This window comes from Meriones unguiculatus, chromosome 5 (genome assembly GCF_030254825.1).
Source record: "Meriones unguiculatus strain TT.TT164.6M chromosome 5, Bangor_MerUng_6.1, whole genome shotgun sequence".
Lineage (NCBI taxonomy): Eukaryota > Metazoa > Chordata > Mammalia > Rodentia > Muridae > Meriones > Meriones unguiculatus.
The window spans coordinates 51767778-51782669 of record NC_083353.1 but is presented as its reverse complement, the minus strand read 5'-3'; the positions used below and the strand labels follow the sequence as shown (position 1 = coordinate 51782669).

The window sequence follows — 14892 nt, the reverse complement described above, 5'->3', positions numbered from 1 at the left end:
AAGCATGTGTTTGAGAGACACAACACTATGCTGGTTTTCATCAGAAACAGCTGCTGAAGTGCAAAACCTATCCTGAGGAGGGCAGGGTGACACTGGCCCTTGGAGACAAAAGAACCTGTGGCCAGCTGGGTAGAAGGGGAAAGACTCTTAACACCATGCATAGTACCTTGAATGAAACCAGAGCAAAATCTTTGGACATGACATACAAACACTTTTATTCATTTGCACTAAGAATTGGGCCCATGGCAGCAGGAAGCTCCAGTGCTCACTTGCACACACACCCTGGAGGCTCTGAGAGGAAGCAGCTTCTCTATGGGTGGGCTCTTGAGGCAGGTGACAATGGTACCAGGCTGCCTATGGAGTGAGGAGGGCCCTGATGACAGGTGAGCAAGTTCAACCCCTAAACTTTGGCCTAGGATGCAGGAGAAACCATGGAAAGGAGCCTTCTCAAGTGGGATTTATAATCCCCTTGTAGGAAGCAGCACCCAGGTAGACGGCACTATAGAGCCATCCAGGGAGGACTCATGCCCATCTCAGGGCCCTTCCCAAATCCAAGAAACCAAGCAACTCAGACGGGACAGAACCAAACAGTATGGAATAAGCACACACTCCAAAATGCCCAAGAAAAATGCATTTCTGAGCGACCCTGTATCCAGTCTTAACAAATAAATAGGTGCAAGGCAGCCCAGCAGTCTTATCTAGGAAGACTGAACCAGTCTGTGAAAACATACAAGGCCCACATAATATCAACCTCAACCACAAAACAAGCCTATCATTCCAGCCCTACACATAATATACAGCATTCTGAAGCTCACTCTAGAGACTGCTGACAAGTTACTGTTTACCATGACTCCCCAAACCAGAATTTAGAAAGATGACTTTAAAAGTCTGAAATCTTCATTCCCAAACTGTGAGCCAAACTATCGGTCTAGGAAGAGGGCTACTCACAGGTCACTGGTAGGCAGTAGGCCAGCTAATCACTGTTCAGACTAGCTGCCTGTCTGCTTTGCAAGAGCTCAGCCTGAATTTGGCTTCACCATGGCATACAGCATAGTAAAACCAACACACCCACCAACACCATCCCAGCAGGTGAGAAGCAGTCTGTCATACAAACTCAGAAAAAAACCAGATTTCTAGATGTGTCTGGCAAAATGCTAACACTACGATTGAAGGCCCTGTCCAGACTTAATACAGAGGTGCACCAGAGCAGGAAGCCATGATCTACCCACTTCCTGCAGCGATCTTTTAATGTAACAAGTGAACCCAGCCTATCTCACCAAGGGAAACATATGGAGGCAGTTTCAGAGTACAGCCCAAACTGGCTCAATGGAACAGAATAAAAGCACTTTCAATTTGTGTACCACAAAGTCTCAAAGAATCAGTATGGACTGCTGAGCAGAAGTCAAGTGAGGTTTCCCTGCCCACCCCATCATCTGAAGTCTTGATGATAGTCTGGACCACGGTCTGTGTTTGCTCAGGCTGCTGTCACTGGAGGTCCCGCAGGTTGATAGTGCTTCCTGGTAGCTGTGCAGTTTCCAGGCCAACAGAACCTCCAGGTGCTGGAAGCACTTCCTGTAAAACCAAGTAGGAAAGTGAGGAGGGGTGGGTCAGGAAGAGAAGGGGAAGGCACAGCAGAGACCTCGCCCATACCTTATGTCCCTTCAAAGAGCAATGTGCTAGGTATGGTGGCACACGCTTTTGATTCCAGCATGAGGAAGGCAAAGACAGATCTCTGAGTTCCAGGCAAGCCAGCCAGGACAACATAGACGGATCCCGTTTTAAAACACACACACACACAAACACAAACACACACACACACACAAAACACAGTAACAAAACAAAACAAAAATAAACTACAAACCATTATGTTTTCTCAGATTTTTTTTTCTTCTAGGCCCAGTGATAGATCCGCACATATTCAAGCACCCATGTACTATTCTATAAAAAACTGAGCTCATCCTTTCTTGTACCCACATGTAGTGGGCAGTGCACCCAGGGAGATGGCTGGGTACCCACCACTCTTGCTGGAATCCAGTGCTCCTGCTTTGGTACTGTACACTCCAAGCTGCAGTGGGCAGGTCTCTGGTCACCAGTAATTTGTATCTCCCTCACAACCTCACTACCCCTTGCTCTTTTTCCACCACTCCACATCCTTTTCAATGCTTTTCTTTTGGATTTTAGAGACAGGTTCTTGATATATGGCCCAGATGGCCTCAAAGTTGCAGTTCTTCAGCCTTGGTCTAGACTGGGTGCCACCTATATCTATCACATCTGGCTCAGATTCCCTTTCATTAGGAAGGCTTATGAGGGCTTAGGACAGTGAAACAGACATTTCTGAGGTAGACTGGCAGTCTGAAAAGTGACTTTTATCCCAACCTAGACCTGCACTGGTGGGGCCATTCTCAACCTGAGTACTCACCCATCTGGGTGCAGCTCATTTGTGGAGAAATTAGAACTAGAGATTGCAGTGGTCACAGGCACATTAGATTTCACCTGGCCCACAAGGAGACACTGCACTGTCAAGCAAGCCTTATCTGAAGCTGTGACTAACAATCTTTTTTTAATACAATTTTTATTTATTACAATTTATTCACTTTGTATCCCAGCTATTGCCCCACCCTCATCTCCTCCCAATCCCACCTTCTGTACCTCCCTCATCTCCTCCCATGCCCCTTCCCCACTCCACTGATGAGGGAGGACCTTCTCCCCTTCCATCTGACCCTAGCCTATCAGGTCTCATCAGGACTGTCTTTCATAGTCTTCCTCTGTGGCCTGGTAAGGCTGCTGTCATGACCACCAACCTAATGGGCCTCTAGGGAGCCCATTGTGACAGCAGCTGCCACAGTCTGACATGGGAAACCTGGGATGAGTTCTACTGAGAAGAGCAAGAAATGTAGGCATCCAGACCTGGAGGACATAGACAGGCAGATCCACAGTGAAGTAGGGGTGGAAGGCAGAGCGCTGAGGGCTAAGGGTCAGTGGCAGGCCTCCTTCACCTGAGGGGTCATCCTGGGGAGGCAACATCAAGAATTATTACACACTGGCCCCTCCATCTCTCTCACTTTGAGCTCAGCTCAAGGTTCAGTTTACTTTGGAATGTGCTACTGCCTGGCTCCTCTATGTTCATTATTTCAACACTTACAAATGGTCCCCAGCCCCAACAATACCTTTTCTCCTACAGCATTCTAAACTCAAGGATGTCTTAGTAACTTCTCAAGCTATGAGGAGGCCTCTCTGTTCCTGGCTTACCCATGGGCCAAATAGAGACCTGACAGCAGACAGCATCCTGAGATGAGGAGGCTGCCAGGTCCCCATAAGCTAATTAGGAGAGACTGGTTTTGCGTTCTCATGTGTGCATTCAGTTACAGCTGCATACCACCCCAAACCAAGCATTCTGTGCTGTTGCATCCCATCCTTCCACTGCCCCAAAGACCTTCTGAGTACTACTGTTTCCATCTTATGACAACAGTACTGAAGCTAGGGTCTAAAGCCACTTGCCCAAGACAACACTAGCTGTCAAGGGACAGGTGAAAGATCACATCCAGTACAGGGCTCCTTTTCTGCCTGTGGTGGCAGCTTTCCTACAGTCTCTCCACCCTACAACCTCAGCCCTGCAGACATCTCTGCAGGTTGACCTGGAAACTGCACCTGTGCTCCTTGGGGACAGGACTCCCACTCCTTTTACTGCCCCTATCTCTACGGAGTCCTTTATCTCCTACAGTTCTACCATTGGGTCAAACCAGGAGGGAGGAACATGCTTCTCAGCTCATTTCTACACACAAGCCTAAGTCTCTGTCTTCCAAACTTTCACCTGTGTTTTTTTTTTTTTTTTTCCTCTAGAACCCTTTTATTTCCTGCTTCCCAGGTCATCCTTCGCCACCTGCCCCCCCCCATTTATCTATGCCCTACAAGCACTTCACAGCCTTCTATCCCCAGTCTCCACCTCTTTCTTTCATGATCCTCTCCCAGATGGATCTTGCCTGTTTCTAAGCTCTAACAGCTCCACCCTCAGTCTCTGACATGCAGATTTGCACTGGCCTGCTGAAGTTTCATTTCATCTATAGCTTCAAGTGATGTGCAACATGTAGGTGAGTGTGACCTGGCCCTAATACAGCCAGATCCCTCAGCTTCCAAACCCCTTCCTTTCCCATTCCACCTCCTCAGAGGTAAGCCTGGGAGTACAGGTATGTATGGGGCTGCTAAGTGATTTGGAAGTGAGCCCCCATAGATGGACTGTCAAATGCAGGTCTGCTGAGCCCCAAAGAGGTAGCTGAGCCTTATCTTCAGTGACCAGTAAGAAAGGAAGCAGAAAAATCAAAGAGGCCCCACCACTTTCTCATGAAAGCCTGCAGTAGCTGGTGTATGGGGAATGGTGCTCAGAAGCATGGCCAGAGTAGTTTTAGGAGAGCTTGTAGGCGCGTCTGGGTAGAGGTGGGGGCAGTGTGAATACCAGCAGCTGTGAGACTTCCAGCTTAGGCAGTCTCAAATGCCTCCAACCTGCCCAAGAAAATCCCAGGCAGGCCTTGGCAGGACAGAGGCACATGCCATATGCACCTCCAAGGGAGGTGGGGAAGATGGACCAGGTTGAGGGAACTAGACCCAGGGTAACACAGTGCCACAAACCTGATACGTCAGTCCTAACAAAGGCAAGGGCTTGCACAGATGCAGTGAGACAGGCTGGGAAGAAGAGAGAGGCTGGGGTTATTAAGATGGCTGGGATAGGACATAGGACTTGGGGAAGTTTACTGAGAGGACAGTGGCCACCCCTCCACCATCCTGCCCTGCAGACCTCACCATCCACATGGCTGGTTCCTACCTGCACAACAGGGATCTGGACACAGTGCAGCCCAGCTGCAGGGGCTGTTGCTGGTAGACTTCCACTGGGTACCATGAGGTTTCCACAAAAACAACTGTGCTGGCCTGAGTGGACATGAGGAGGGTTGACCACACCACCTTTCATTTTCCTATGAGCAGACTCAGAGGCTCCTGATAAAAAACAAAGCAGATAAAAAACAGCACATTCAACACATGCTTTACTAGCTGGGCTCTGGCCCTGACCTGTAAGGAAGAATCTTCATGGTTCCCATCATCCCAGTTGAAACTTTTTCCAAAGAAATTTTAGAAAATTCCACAACCAACACTACTACCACAATCACAACCACCACAACCACCCACAACAAAATAACATTAGAAATTAAAAATTAGAAAATTTTCTGCTTCCTTTCTTACTGGTCACTGAAGGCTCAGCCACCTCTTTGGGGCTCAGCAGACCTGCTTTGCTGACTTGAAAATTATTCCAAAGGAATTTTCATGAGGCAAGAAAGAAGTAAAAGAGACATGAGATTTAGTGGAAAGCTTACAAAACCTGACCCAAGGTACTTCTCTGAGAGCCATGTCCTGCCTCACCCCTATACCCCCAACAGCTCCTGGTGAGAGACCCAAAAGCATACAAAGGTGTGCCACAGTAGATGGCTTTGCCACCCAGACCAGCCTTCTAGTTGCAGGCCTGCGATCTGCAAGGCCCATAGCTGCAATGAACCTGCTGACCTTATTCCTGAAGGTCACCAGCGACTTGTGAGAGTGGCACACCAAGTGTGTTGTGCTTATTTTTGACACCCTGGGCACAGGGTATCTCTCTGCCTCTTCCTGCCCATAGCCTGTTTTCTCCCAGGGTGGGTGGGGACTGAGGAACTTTCTTTTTTCTTTTATGAATTATTTACTTACTTTACACCCCATCGAAACTTCCTCTTCCCCCCTTTCCTCCTAACCCTCCCTCTCATCTCCTCTCCTCACCAACAACCCCTCCTCCCTTTCTCCTCAGAAAAGAAGAGGCCTCCTAAGAATATCAACCAGCATTAGCATATCAACTTGCAATAAGACTAGGTATATCTTCAACTATTGTGGCTACATGTGGCAGCCCAGTTAAGGAAAAGAGGTCCAAAGTCAGGCAATGTAGAGATAGCCCCTGCTCCAGCTTTAGGAGTTCAACACGAAGACCCAGATAAGCAGCTGTTACAGATATGCAGAGGGCCTAGGTCTGTCCTATGTATGCTCTCTGGCTGACAGGAGAAAGTCTTTCTTTTTCATTTTTTTTTTTTTTAATCAGGTACAACACAAGCCAGTCTGCCATTAGTTCTTCTGTCTATCTTAGATACACAGAAAGCTATTACCTAACATGCTGGGTACAGCTTTTTTCTCCATTCTACAGTTTCTCTCCTCTTTCAAACACTTCCATTTGAGCTCACTTGTCTGAGCTCACAGTGGTATATACCATAGGGATGGATTTGGGGACTCCAGCAAGCAGGATGATGAACGAGAACCCTGTCAGGAGTGGCTTAGTCCTTTAGATCTGGCCCCGTTCACAGCCCTTGCTTCATGGCTGCACAGCAGGAACCTGCCAAGGTGTCCAGTCCTTGGCTAGCACTCCTGTTGAACCAGTCTAGTGAAGGCAGGGATAGGGCACTGCTCAGTGTTTTCTTGGAGTTCAAATGAGGTCTCAGAGCTCAGAACTGTGGTTACAAAAAGCATCTGTGCTGTCCCCCATGTCACTTATATCTAGGAAGGAACAGCAACTATCTTTTTTATAATCCTCCAGGGAAACAGATAGCTGAGGTGAACATGGGCATGCCTGTTCTCCCAGGCAGTAGACATGGAGGGCACATTGAGCCATCGAATCTCTCCATGAATTTGGTTTGATAAAAACAGCAGCATGGCTTCCTACTTGAGGAAGTCTTTCTTAAGGTACAAATATTAACCAGGCTGATGAACAAGGTGAGGAATGCCTATGTTAGGAGCAGAGACTGAGCTCCCCTCAATGCAGAGAGAGGTGGTACCACTACGATTTCAGCTGATTTGCTGGTGTCTCTGTCCTCAGTCTCTTTAGGTCTGTACAGTTTTAAGCTGGGGCTGGACTACTGCAAAACTTGTCACTTCTTCTTGAATTGAACACTATCCCACTCAGCTCTAGAACTATACATGTGTAAACTTTTATGCTTATAAATTTCTTATTAACCAAGCATGCTTCCTTGACACAAAAATATGAACATAGCGGAAATTTTATTTTTTTGAAGTTTTTAGTCTAGGAGTTAAAATTGAGTCACTGTTGCAATGACTAGTCTCCATGCAAACCAAATTTCTCTGTCTCTCTCTCTGACACATACATACACGTGTGTGTGTGTGTAGTCTTATTTATTATTATTGGTCTCAAACTTGTAATTCTCCCGCCTCAGCTTCTTGAGTACTGAGATCACAGTCATACATCAACATCCCTAGCACAAACATATTAAAACTCTGACAGTTCTATAAAAAGCCAAGTTGTATTGAAATTCATTTCAAAAATGACTTTTTTCTCCCTGTATTTTTCCCCTGCCTGCATTTAATAATCTCTGCTAATTAAAATTTTAAAATTAAAATGCTCATGGGCCTTAAGTATACTTTCACCATCAGTTGCTGATGGAACTCACTCAATGTGAAGGAAACATCCCCCAGGAAGGCTAAGCAGCAATGCCAGGTGCTGGCATAATGTTCTTGTGGACTGTGTAGTTTACCCTTGTTCATTCAAATGCTCAATTTTCTACCCCACTATCTGGTTTCATATCACATTGCATTGTGATGTTTATCCTAATCATCTCAAGTTTGTGTAAATATGTCACCATTTGTTCTTTATATTGCCAATAAAAAGCCAATCACAGCCAATGCTGAGCAATACAGAGAATAGGGTGGGACATCCTGGTCAAGTGAGGGGAGGAGAATGGAGAGGAAGCGCAGGATGGATCCATGAGGAGAGGACTTGGAAACATCAGGAGAAGTGAAATGGACTTAGGATATGATTAAAAAGCAAGTAGAATATGGGAAATCTGAATGGGAGGAAGCTATACTAGCTTGAAGGTTTAGGATGGAGTAATTATTGCACAGCCTTGTGCTCTAGGCTAATTAAATAAATTCTAGTCTCTCTGTGTGGTTATTTGGGTATATAGCTGGCTACGGAGTAACCACTGCTTTATTAAAATATAAATCAATATTAAATATATTAATACGCTTTTAACAGCCAGGCATCAAGTCAGAACAGTTAGGAGTGCTTATTCTAATAAAAGGCTGCCTTTGTCTTTTAAAATTATAACGAACACTAAGACATGTCAAAAATATAACTTTGCAGAATAGGAGGGTTAAGATAGCTTTTGAGTTTCAAGAGCAAACAGTATATATTATCTAACTTTGGCTTTAATTCTCCAGGTACTGTGCAGTAGTTGCCAAGTTAAGAATGTAAGGAAATCTACATGTTTCTGGAGTAAGCCAATCTCAGTCATGCTGGACACCATCTTGTTAAGCCAGATGCTCACATCAGCCTATCCTTTGCCTATCTGAATGGCTTCCTTATTTATCCTTCCCAGTAACTTTTAAAACTGATAGGTAGATTTTTAACTCTGGTTGTTGTTGGAATTCGAGATTTTTAAAGGAACTGAGCAAAATATACCAATCAATATGACTTGAGTGTTTCCTGCCAAAAATCTCGCAGTCCTTACCCTGTCTGGACTCCTCACTAGTGACCCTAGGATGGTTCACTTCTATTACTATCATTAGTATTTTAAACCCCACCATCATCTTCCTGTTTAACAGAAAAGCAATGAGCTGCCTAACGAACCATCACAGTCCCTAGTTCCCACAGGCTTCTTCAGACTACTTATGCATTGTGCTGAAGCCTATGGGCTTTCCAAGTTTGATGAGCAAATCATAGATAAACAATTACCATGTCCCTCTTCAACAACTTCTACAAACCTCCCATCAGAGTCAGAAACTGCCATGATGCTGGCTCCATGTCTTTTCTAGATTTTGAGGGGGCTGTCCTTGGTAGCTCTCCCAATAAAAACAGCAATGGCCATTATTACGAGGAAAACTTCTTGGGTTCTTAAGTTGGTTTAGGCCCGTTAAGACAATGTTACCAACGTGCTGTGTAAAGACACCATGGTTTTCAGACCTGTGACATGGACAATTATACTGTCAGGCTGCCTAACTAACCAGGAGCCCTTTGAAGCTCTAGGCAAGCCTTACTTTATTCCCTATAGTCCACTTCACCTGAAGAAGGGCAGACAGAGAACATGACCTATAGAGAATCCTAGGGTCTGGGTTCTAGTCCTGGTGTTGATTCTCACTAGTTATCACTGCTCAATGTTCCAAGATTCCCATCCAGAAATAAGGATAACAGATCTATACCTTTGGAAGTTTTAGGACCAGGGTTAGGTAATATACACAAGGGCTCAGAACCATGGCAGGTGCACAGAAGGTCTTAGAAATGACACCTCTTTCAGGTGCTCTTTCAGGCTTTAATATGAGAGGTAGTTTATTTGTGCACCAAATATAACTATTTGAAATGTGTTTCAGGGCTAGTGATTTGTATATATTACATTACTCATTCAGCAGGTATTTCCTCTATCTTCATTATGTGGTACAATAATGAAGATACTTACCCTAGAGTTCCCTATGGCTGGATTACAAACGTATCATTAAAATGCAGTGGTAGCTGGTGGTGCTTCATACCTATAAACCCAGCATTTAAGACACAGGACAGTTTGAGGCCAGCCTAGGCTACATAATGAAACCCTTTTTCAATGGTACCTCTTCCACCGTTGTAGCAGTGGACAAAGACTTGAAAAAGCTGACTGCAGCTGAAGGCGGCATTGCAGGCAGCTACTTGAATACAGTGGCTAGTCACGGAGAAGCAAACATCCAGAGTGAGCACAGCAGCAAGGGACTACCCCTACCAAAGAGAAGGGACCAGGAAAAATGTCACCAGAGTCTAGATGAGGGACAGTACAAAGAGACAGACAAGGGAGATAGCTCCTGCCATACAGAAGCAACCTGCTTAGTTCCCAACCGAGCCTCATCTGTGTGACCTCGGGATCAGGTTCCAGGTGCTACTGGGGGAGTCTAGGTAGTAGTATCTAAGGTCATGGAGGCCTAAGTTCATGACTACAAAGCCAGCCCTGAGCATAGAAGAGCACTCTGTCCTGGAGGTCAGTTTTTAAATAGTACCAGAGCCCTATTTTGCTTCAGCAAAATATTAAATGAATAGGAAATGGACATGAACAGAATATACATTTACACCTACTTCAGTGCCTTTCAGTTTGTGCTCAACTGTTTTACAAGAATTCTTGCAGAAACATCACACCCATCCTAGGAAGCCAGGTCTCCTCATGCAGGAGAAGGCTATGAGGTGAGATTCAGATGGCACACTGATACGGAACTATGAAGAGTTGGCACACTGGAACTATGAAGAGTTGGAAAGGGGCAGTCTTTGGCTCTATTAATCATCTCCCCGATAATGCGTGTGGCAAAGATGATGCTGTTTTTAGGATAAGGCTGGAAACCAGCCATCAAGGGCTGCTTCCATCCTCAAACACCAGGGAGACCAGAACAAAGTAGTCTTGCAGAGGATAATCGAACTGGGGACACAGAAGGGAAGCAACCTCACAAATGAGAAAGGCACAAACAGAAATGAAAATGGCAGATGGAAATGAACATTCCTACAAGGCTGAGGTTGGGACTATGGACTCACCTTCAGCACTCTGGTAGAGTTCAGTGCTACCGTCTTTCCCTGTCACAAGTGATCTCCTATTATACCACTTGCCAAAACAAAAGCTGTGCTCAGGAGACTGAAAGAGCCTGCCCAAGGTCCTCCATGTCAGGGTCCTATAGAGAGCAGGCATTTCAACAGCCCTCAAAGGCCACTGGCCAAACGAGCTTAACCACCTGTGGACACACAGAGGGGAGGAGGTACAGTTGGAGTAGAGGCACCTTTGGCTAATGGAAAGAGCATGTGGTGACAGTGTAAAGTCTACACTCTTGCTTTGTCCCCCAAAAGACACCTCCTTTATAGGCCTGCATGCTCTAGGTATGGGGCCCATAAGATGGGACAAAGCTCCTGTGGCCAAATGACATTCCCATGCAATCCAAACCCACCTAATGCTCTGTACTTAAATTTCCAGAGAATTGCATGGATGTTACTAAATCATCTCTTAGAAAAGAAGTGACAGCAATATGACTCCTGGGCTGACAGCAAACCCCCTCCTTCAAGGAGCCCTTCTTCTTTCATGATGGCAGCCAAAGGAAGAGGGGAGGAAACCTGTAAAACACATGCCCAAAGATATTTGCTTGCAAGTGAAAAAATTTTGGAGATCGCTGCCTCAAGGCTTAACTCAGTAACTCACTAGAGTATCTCAACCACATGCACATGGCACAGCTACATAGCTCTCTGGCCACAAGCGAGGCTTTGCTAGGACCAATAGGTCACACGAGGGCCACCAAAGCTATAGAGTGGAAAGTACATGCCCACACTGGCCTCTTCCTCCTGCCTCTTGGGGAAGGGAATCCCAAACCTCCATGTACTAGTGACACCAGAGAGCCTGGGAAAGCCCCACAAACCACCCAGGAAGAATGGCTACTCCACTGCTATTTTAATGTAGCAGGGGTTTTTGTTTGTTTTGTTTTTTCCAAGAAAGGGTTTCTCTGTGTACCCCTGACTGTCCTGGAACCTACTCTGTAGACCAGGCTAGCCTCGAACTCAGAGATCTGCCTGCCTCTGCCTTTAGTTTTCAAAATTACAAAATTGATATATTCTCAAATACAAAAAGTAGAAATGATCACAGTAAAGCATTCATAATCTTCACACCCAGGGGGAAAAAAAAAGGACTATCCAGCTTAGGCATGTCTTAGAACTTCTGTAAGTATATGCACAAAGGTGTGTACCTACACATCCACTGTTTCTTACAGACTGACTTACCAAAAACAAGCAGAGTGTGAGCTTTGTTGACATTTGAGTTACAAGCATTCTTTTGTCAACAGTTCTGACAGAACAATAGCTGGCAAATGGTTCTTTTACATGCATTTCTGGTATTTCCATAAGCTAGATGATAAGGTGCAGCTGCAAATATGATCATTATGCAGTTTTTGCCCCCCCCCCCTTAGAATCATCACCTAATGACCCTGTAGACACACCAGGCCATCTCCAAGAGGTCTCCCTGGAAGCAGTCTTCTGCAAACCCTTCTTCATAGTTGTGCTCATGTGCCTCTCTACCTTCAGCTTTCTCATCAGATGTGGCTTCTGGTCAAATCTTCTGACAAGATGTGCTTCTTACCTCTCTGTTCCTTGGACCTCCTACCATTCCTCAGTACATATATACTGTGAAGAACAGTCTTCCTGCTTAGCTTGCTAAGGTGACTGTGGGGACCACAATCCTATTATAGCAGTGCTGGGTGTTAATACAGCTTTTCAAAAGCCCTAAACCCACAATGGGCAGCATTCAGTTGTTAGACAACAGGGTCACCTCTGTCATATACAAGGATGGACCAGGCCCTAGCTGTTTCTGTGTCCTGTGCTCTGGTTTGTGACTATGCCCATGATACACCAGCATTCTTTCTCTGCTGGGCTGTTGTGGTAGATGTGTGACAGTCCTTGTAGACAAGCATTTATAGTGTAGTCTCCAGGCATTTCCCTTGTTTTCTTGAGAATTCTCACCAGGTTGTTCTTTCTGTCCTCAAGCCTTCTTGAACTTTCAAGTTTTTGAAAGTGTCACCACCCTGACACCCCTCTTATTTCAAGCCCATTTGTGGGGGCTCCTATTTCAAGACAGGCACCAAATCCCTCCCACTGTTTGGCCACCCCTGACCCCAGCCACTCTTATAACAGGCCAGAGAAGTCCCTAGCCATTCCTGCTTCCTCCCATGCACACCTGTCAGTTTATCTTCAAAAGAGGTGGAATGACCTTTCAAGATATCATGTCCATTTTCTAAAAACCCCATTTTTCCCTCTCAGTGAAGTCAAGACCATGGCTTACAAGGCCTCAATAGGTAGGTCACCTTAGTGTCTTGGCTTTCCCTCAGATTCATTATACTCTAGTTGGACAGGCCAACCACACTGCAGCCTCAAGACCTTCCTAGACTGTCTGCCACCTGTTTTCATCCCCGTGGCACATTCTCATCCCTAGGTTTTATCTTTCCTGATGGCTTCCTCTCCTGGATTGAGAACTGCAACCCTCCTCAGATCCTTTCCTGGTTCTATTCTCTAAATTCAACATTTGACCTACCCAGTCTTTGTGGGTACTTACATTCCACTCAGTAGACTGGGGTATCTGCTGTTCACCTTTCCCTGGTGTATGGGAGGGAAGAGGCCATACCACCAAGAAGCAACCCAACTCTGCCTCTCATTTAACTTGTGTTGTCTTCTCCATGTAGAAGAACACCTGCCTGCTTGTGAAATTTCTTCCTGTGGAGCTGCTGTAATCCTGCAACCACATTTCCTCACTGTGCACTGCTGCCTGTAAATGGCAGACATTTCTTTTTAAACTGGACACTAAATCCAACTTTTAATAATTTTTCTAGCTGAATCTCCTGGGCTTTTCAACTAACAAGTGAAGTCATCTATAAATTATCATACCTTCTCCAAAGAATCCACCTTAGTTCTACTTTTGGTTTATTTACAAGACAAGACTCTCCAGAACAACATGAACACCTATGGCAAGAATAGGAATATGAGTGACTCCCAAATGATTTGGGCTCATTTGTAGAATGCCCTTGGAGCACAGCACTGAGTGGGTGCTGGCTGCCAGTCTCAAACTCACCAGATAGTCAAGGAAAACTTTGAAGCCCTGCTCCCACTTCTTGAGTACTGGGATGACAGGTGTGTGACAAAACACTCAGCCGAAATCATTATGAAATTTCTATTTTCACCAGCGATGCCTGGTGAAAATTTTTTAAGAAATCCAACTTAAGATCTGTTGAGAACTGGAGAGAGTGCTGTGGCAAGAGTGCTTGGTATATAGTACTCAGGTCTGAATTTGTATCTCCAGAGATTTTGTATCTCCAGAATTTGTATCTACAAGTTGGGCATGGCTGAGCATGCTGTAGCCCTGGAAATGGCAGGAGGGGAAGGCACAGAAACAGGACTGCTGGGGCTAGCTAGAAGGCAGAGGACTAGTTCCAGGTTCAGTGAGAGGCCCTACCTCAAGAGAATAAGGGAGTGATAAGTGTGGGACAGCTGATGTTCCCTCCTTTGGCCTCTGTACACAAACAACAGGGCTCTTCACTGGCCTCTGATTACGATTGACTCAGATGTACCATTAGGTAGTTGCCAAGTTCTATTTGGTCTGAATATAGTAAAATAAGATGCTGAGGATGCTGCTTAGAACATAGTGTCTATTATTTTTCAGGAAGCTTCTATGGCCAGTCTTTGTGATGACAGCACTTACTGTCCATATTCTAGGTAGAGTAAGGTAGCTACTGCACAGCAGACTGACACATGTACTTTTTCTACTTTAGAGTGTTCACATTTGTCTTTCAGAATGATGTGCTGTTGCAAGTACTATAAGGTATTATCACAGTGTGATGTGTTTATTTCTGTTTCCACTGACAGTACAACTTTCTTCTACTATTTTTCCTTGGTTCAAGTGCCTCAGTGGAAACCAATGGCCCTGGGGGCTGTGAGCATTTAAGAATATGCTTTATTCCACCTAAGCCAAAAGTTCCAACCAGAACAGGTGATTACACAGGACTGATTGGTATGTGCTTGTTTTTCACCTGTGCTTCTTTATCTTAAGAGGAGGCAGCTTGTGCACACATCTGTAACTATCTTTCAGCCACATCCCTGGTTCCTGCACAGCAACAGTCATCATCAGCTTTATACTCTAAGTGCCCTGTGGCTACTGGGTCATTTAATCTTCACAAGAGACCCAACCAAGAGCTCCAACTAGAATTTTCATACCTATCATTATCTGTTGCAGTTAGCCCCCTTTCTTCTTCTGCTACCGAACTGCTTAGTTAAGTTTTATTTTGGTTTTCAAGTGAATTTTACTTTTTAATGTATACAAATGGTTAAAAAATTAAATTCTGTCAAGTCTTTCT

General features: G+C 45.2%; 1 protein-coding gene across 3 annotated transcripts in view; it reads right to left on the bottom strand.

Moving 5' to 3' along the window:
- Positions 1-190: 190 nt before the first annotated feature.
- Zxdc (ZXD family zinc finger C) overlaps positions 191-14892 on the bottom strand; it is a 34680-nt gene continuing 19978 nt past the window's right edge. The window contains exons 8-11 of one of the 3 annotated variants that reach the window (XM_021639266.2): positions 4817-4986; positions 4624-4677; positions 2908-3009; positions 191-1572 (exon numbers count right to left, since the gene is read on the bottom strand). In XM_021639266.2, coding sequence (XP_021494941.1) covers positions 1486-1572; positions 2908-3009; positions 4624-4677; positions 4817-4986 — 413 coding nt within the window. In that variant the 3' untranslated portion in view covers positions 191-1485. Of the gene's footprint in view, positions 1573-2907; positions 3010-4623; positions 4678-4816; positions 4987-14892 lie in introns of those variants that run through there. The other 2 variants (XM_021639267.2, XM_060383742.1) reach the window with 2 other exon arrangements.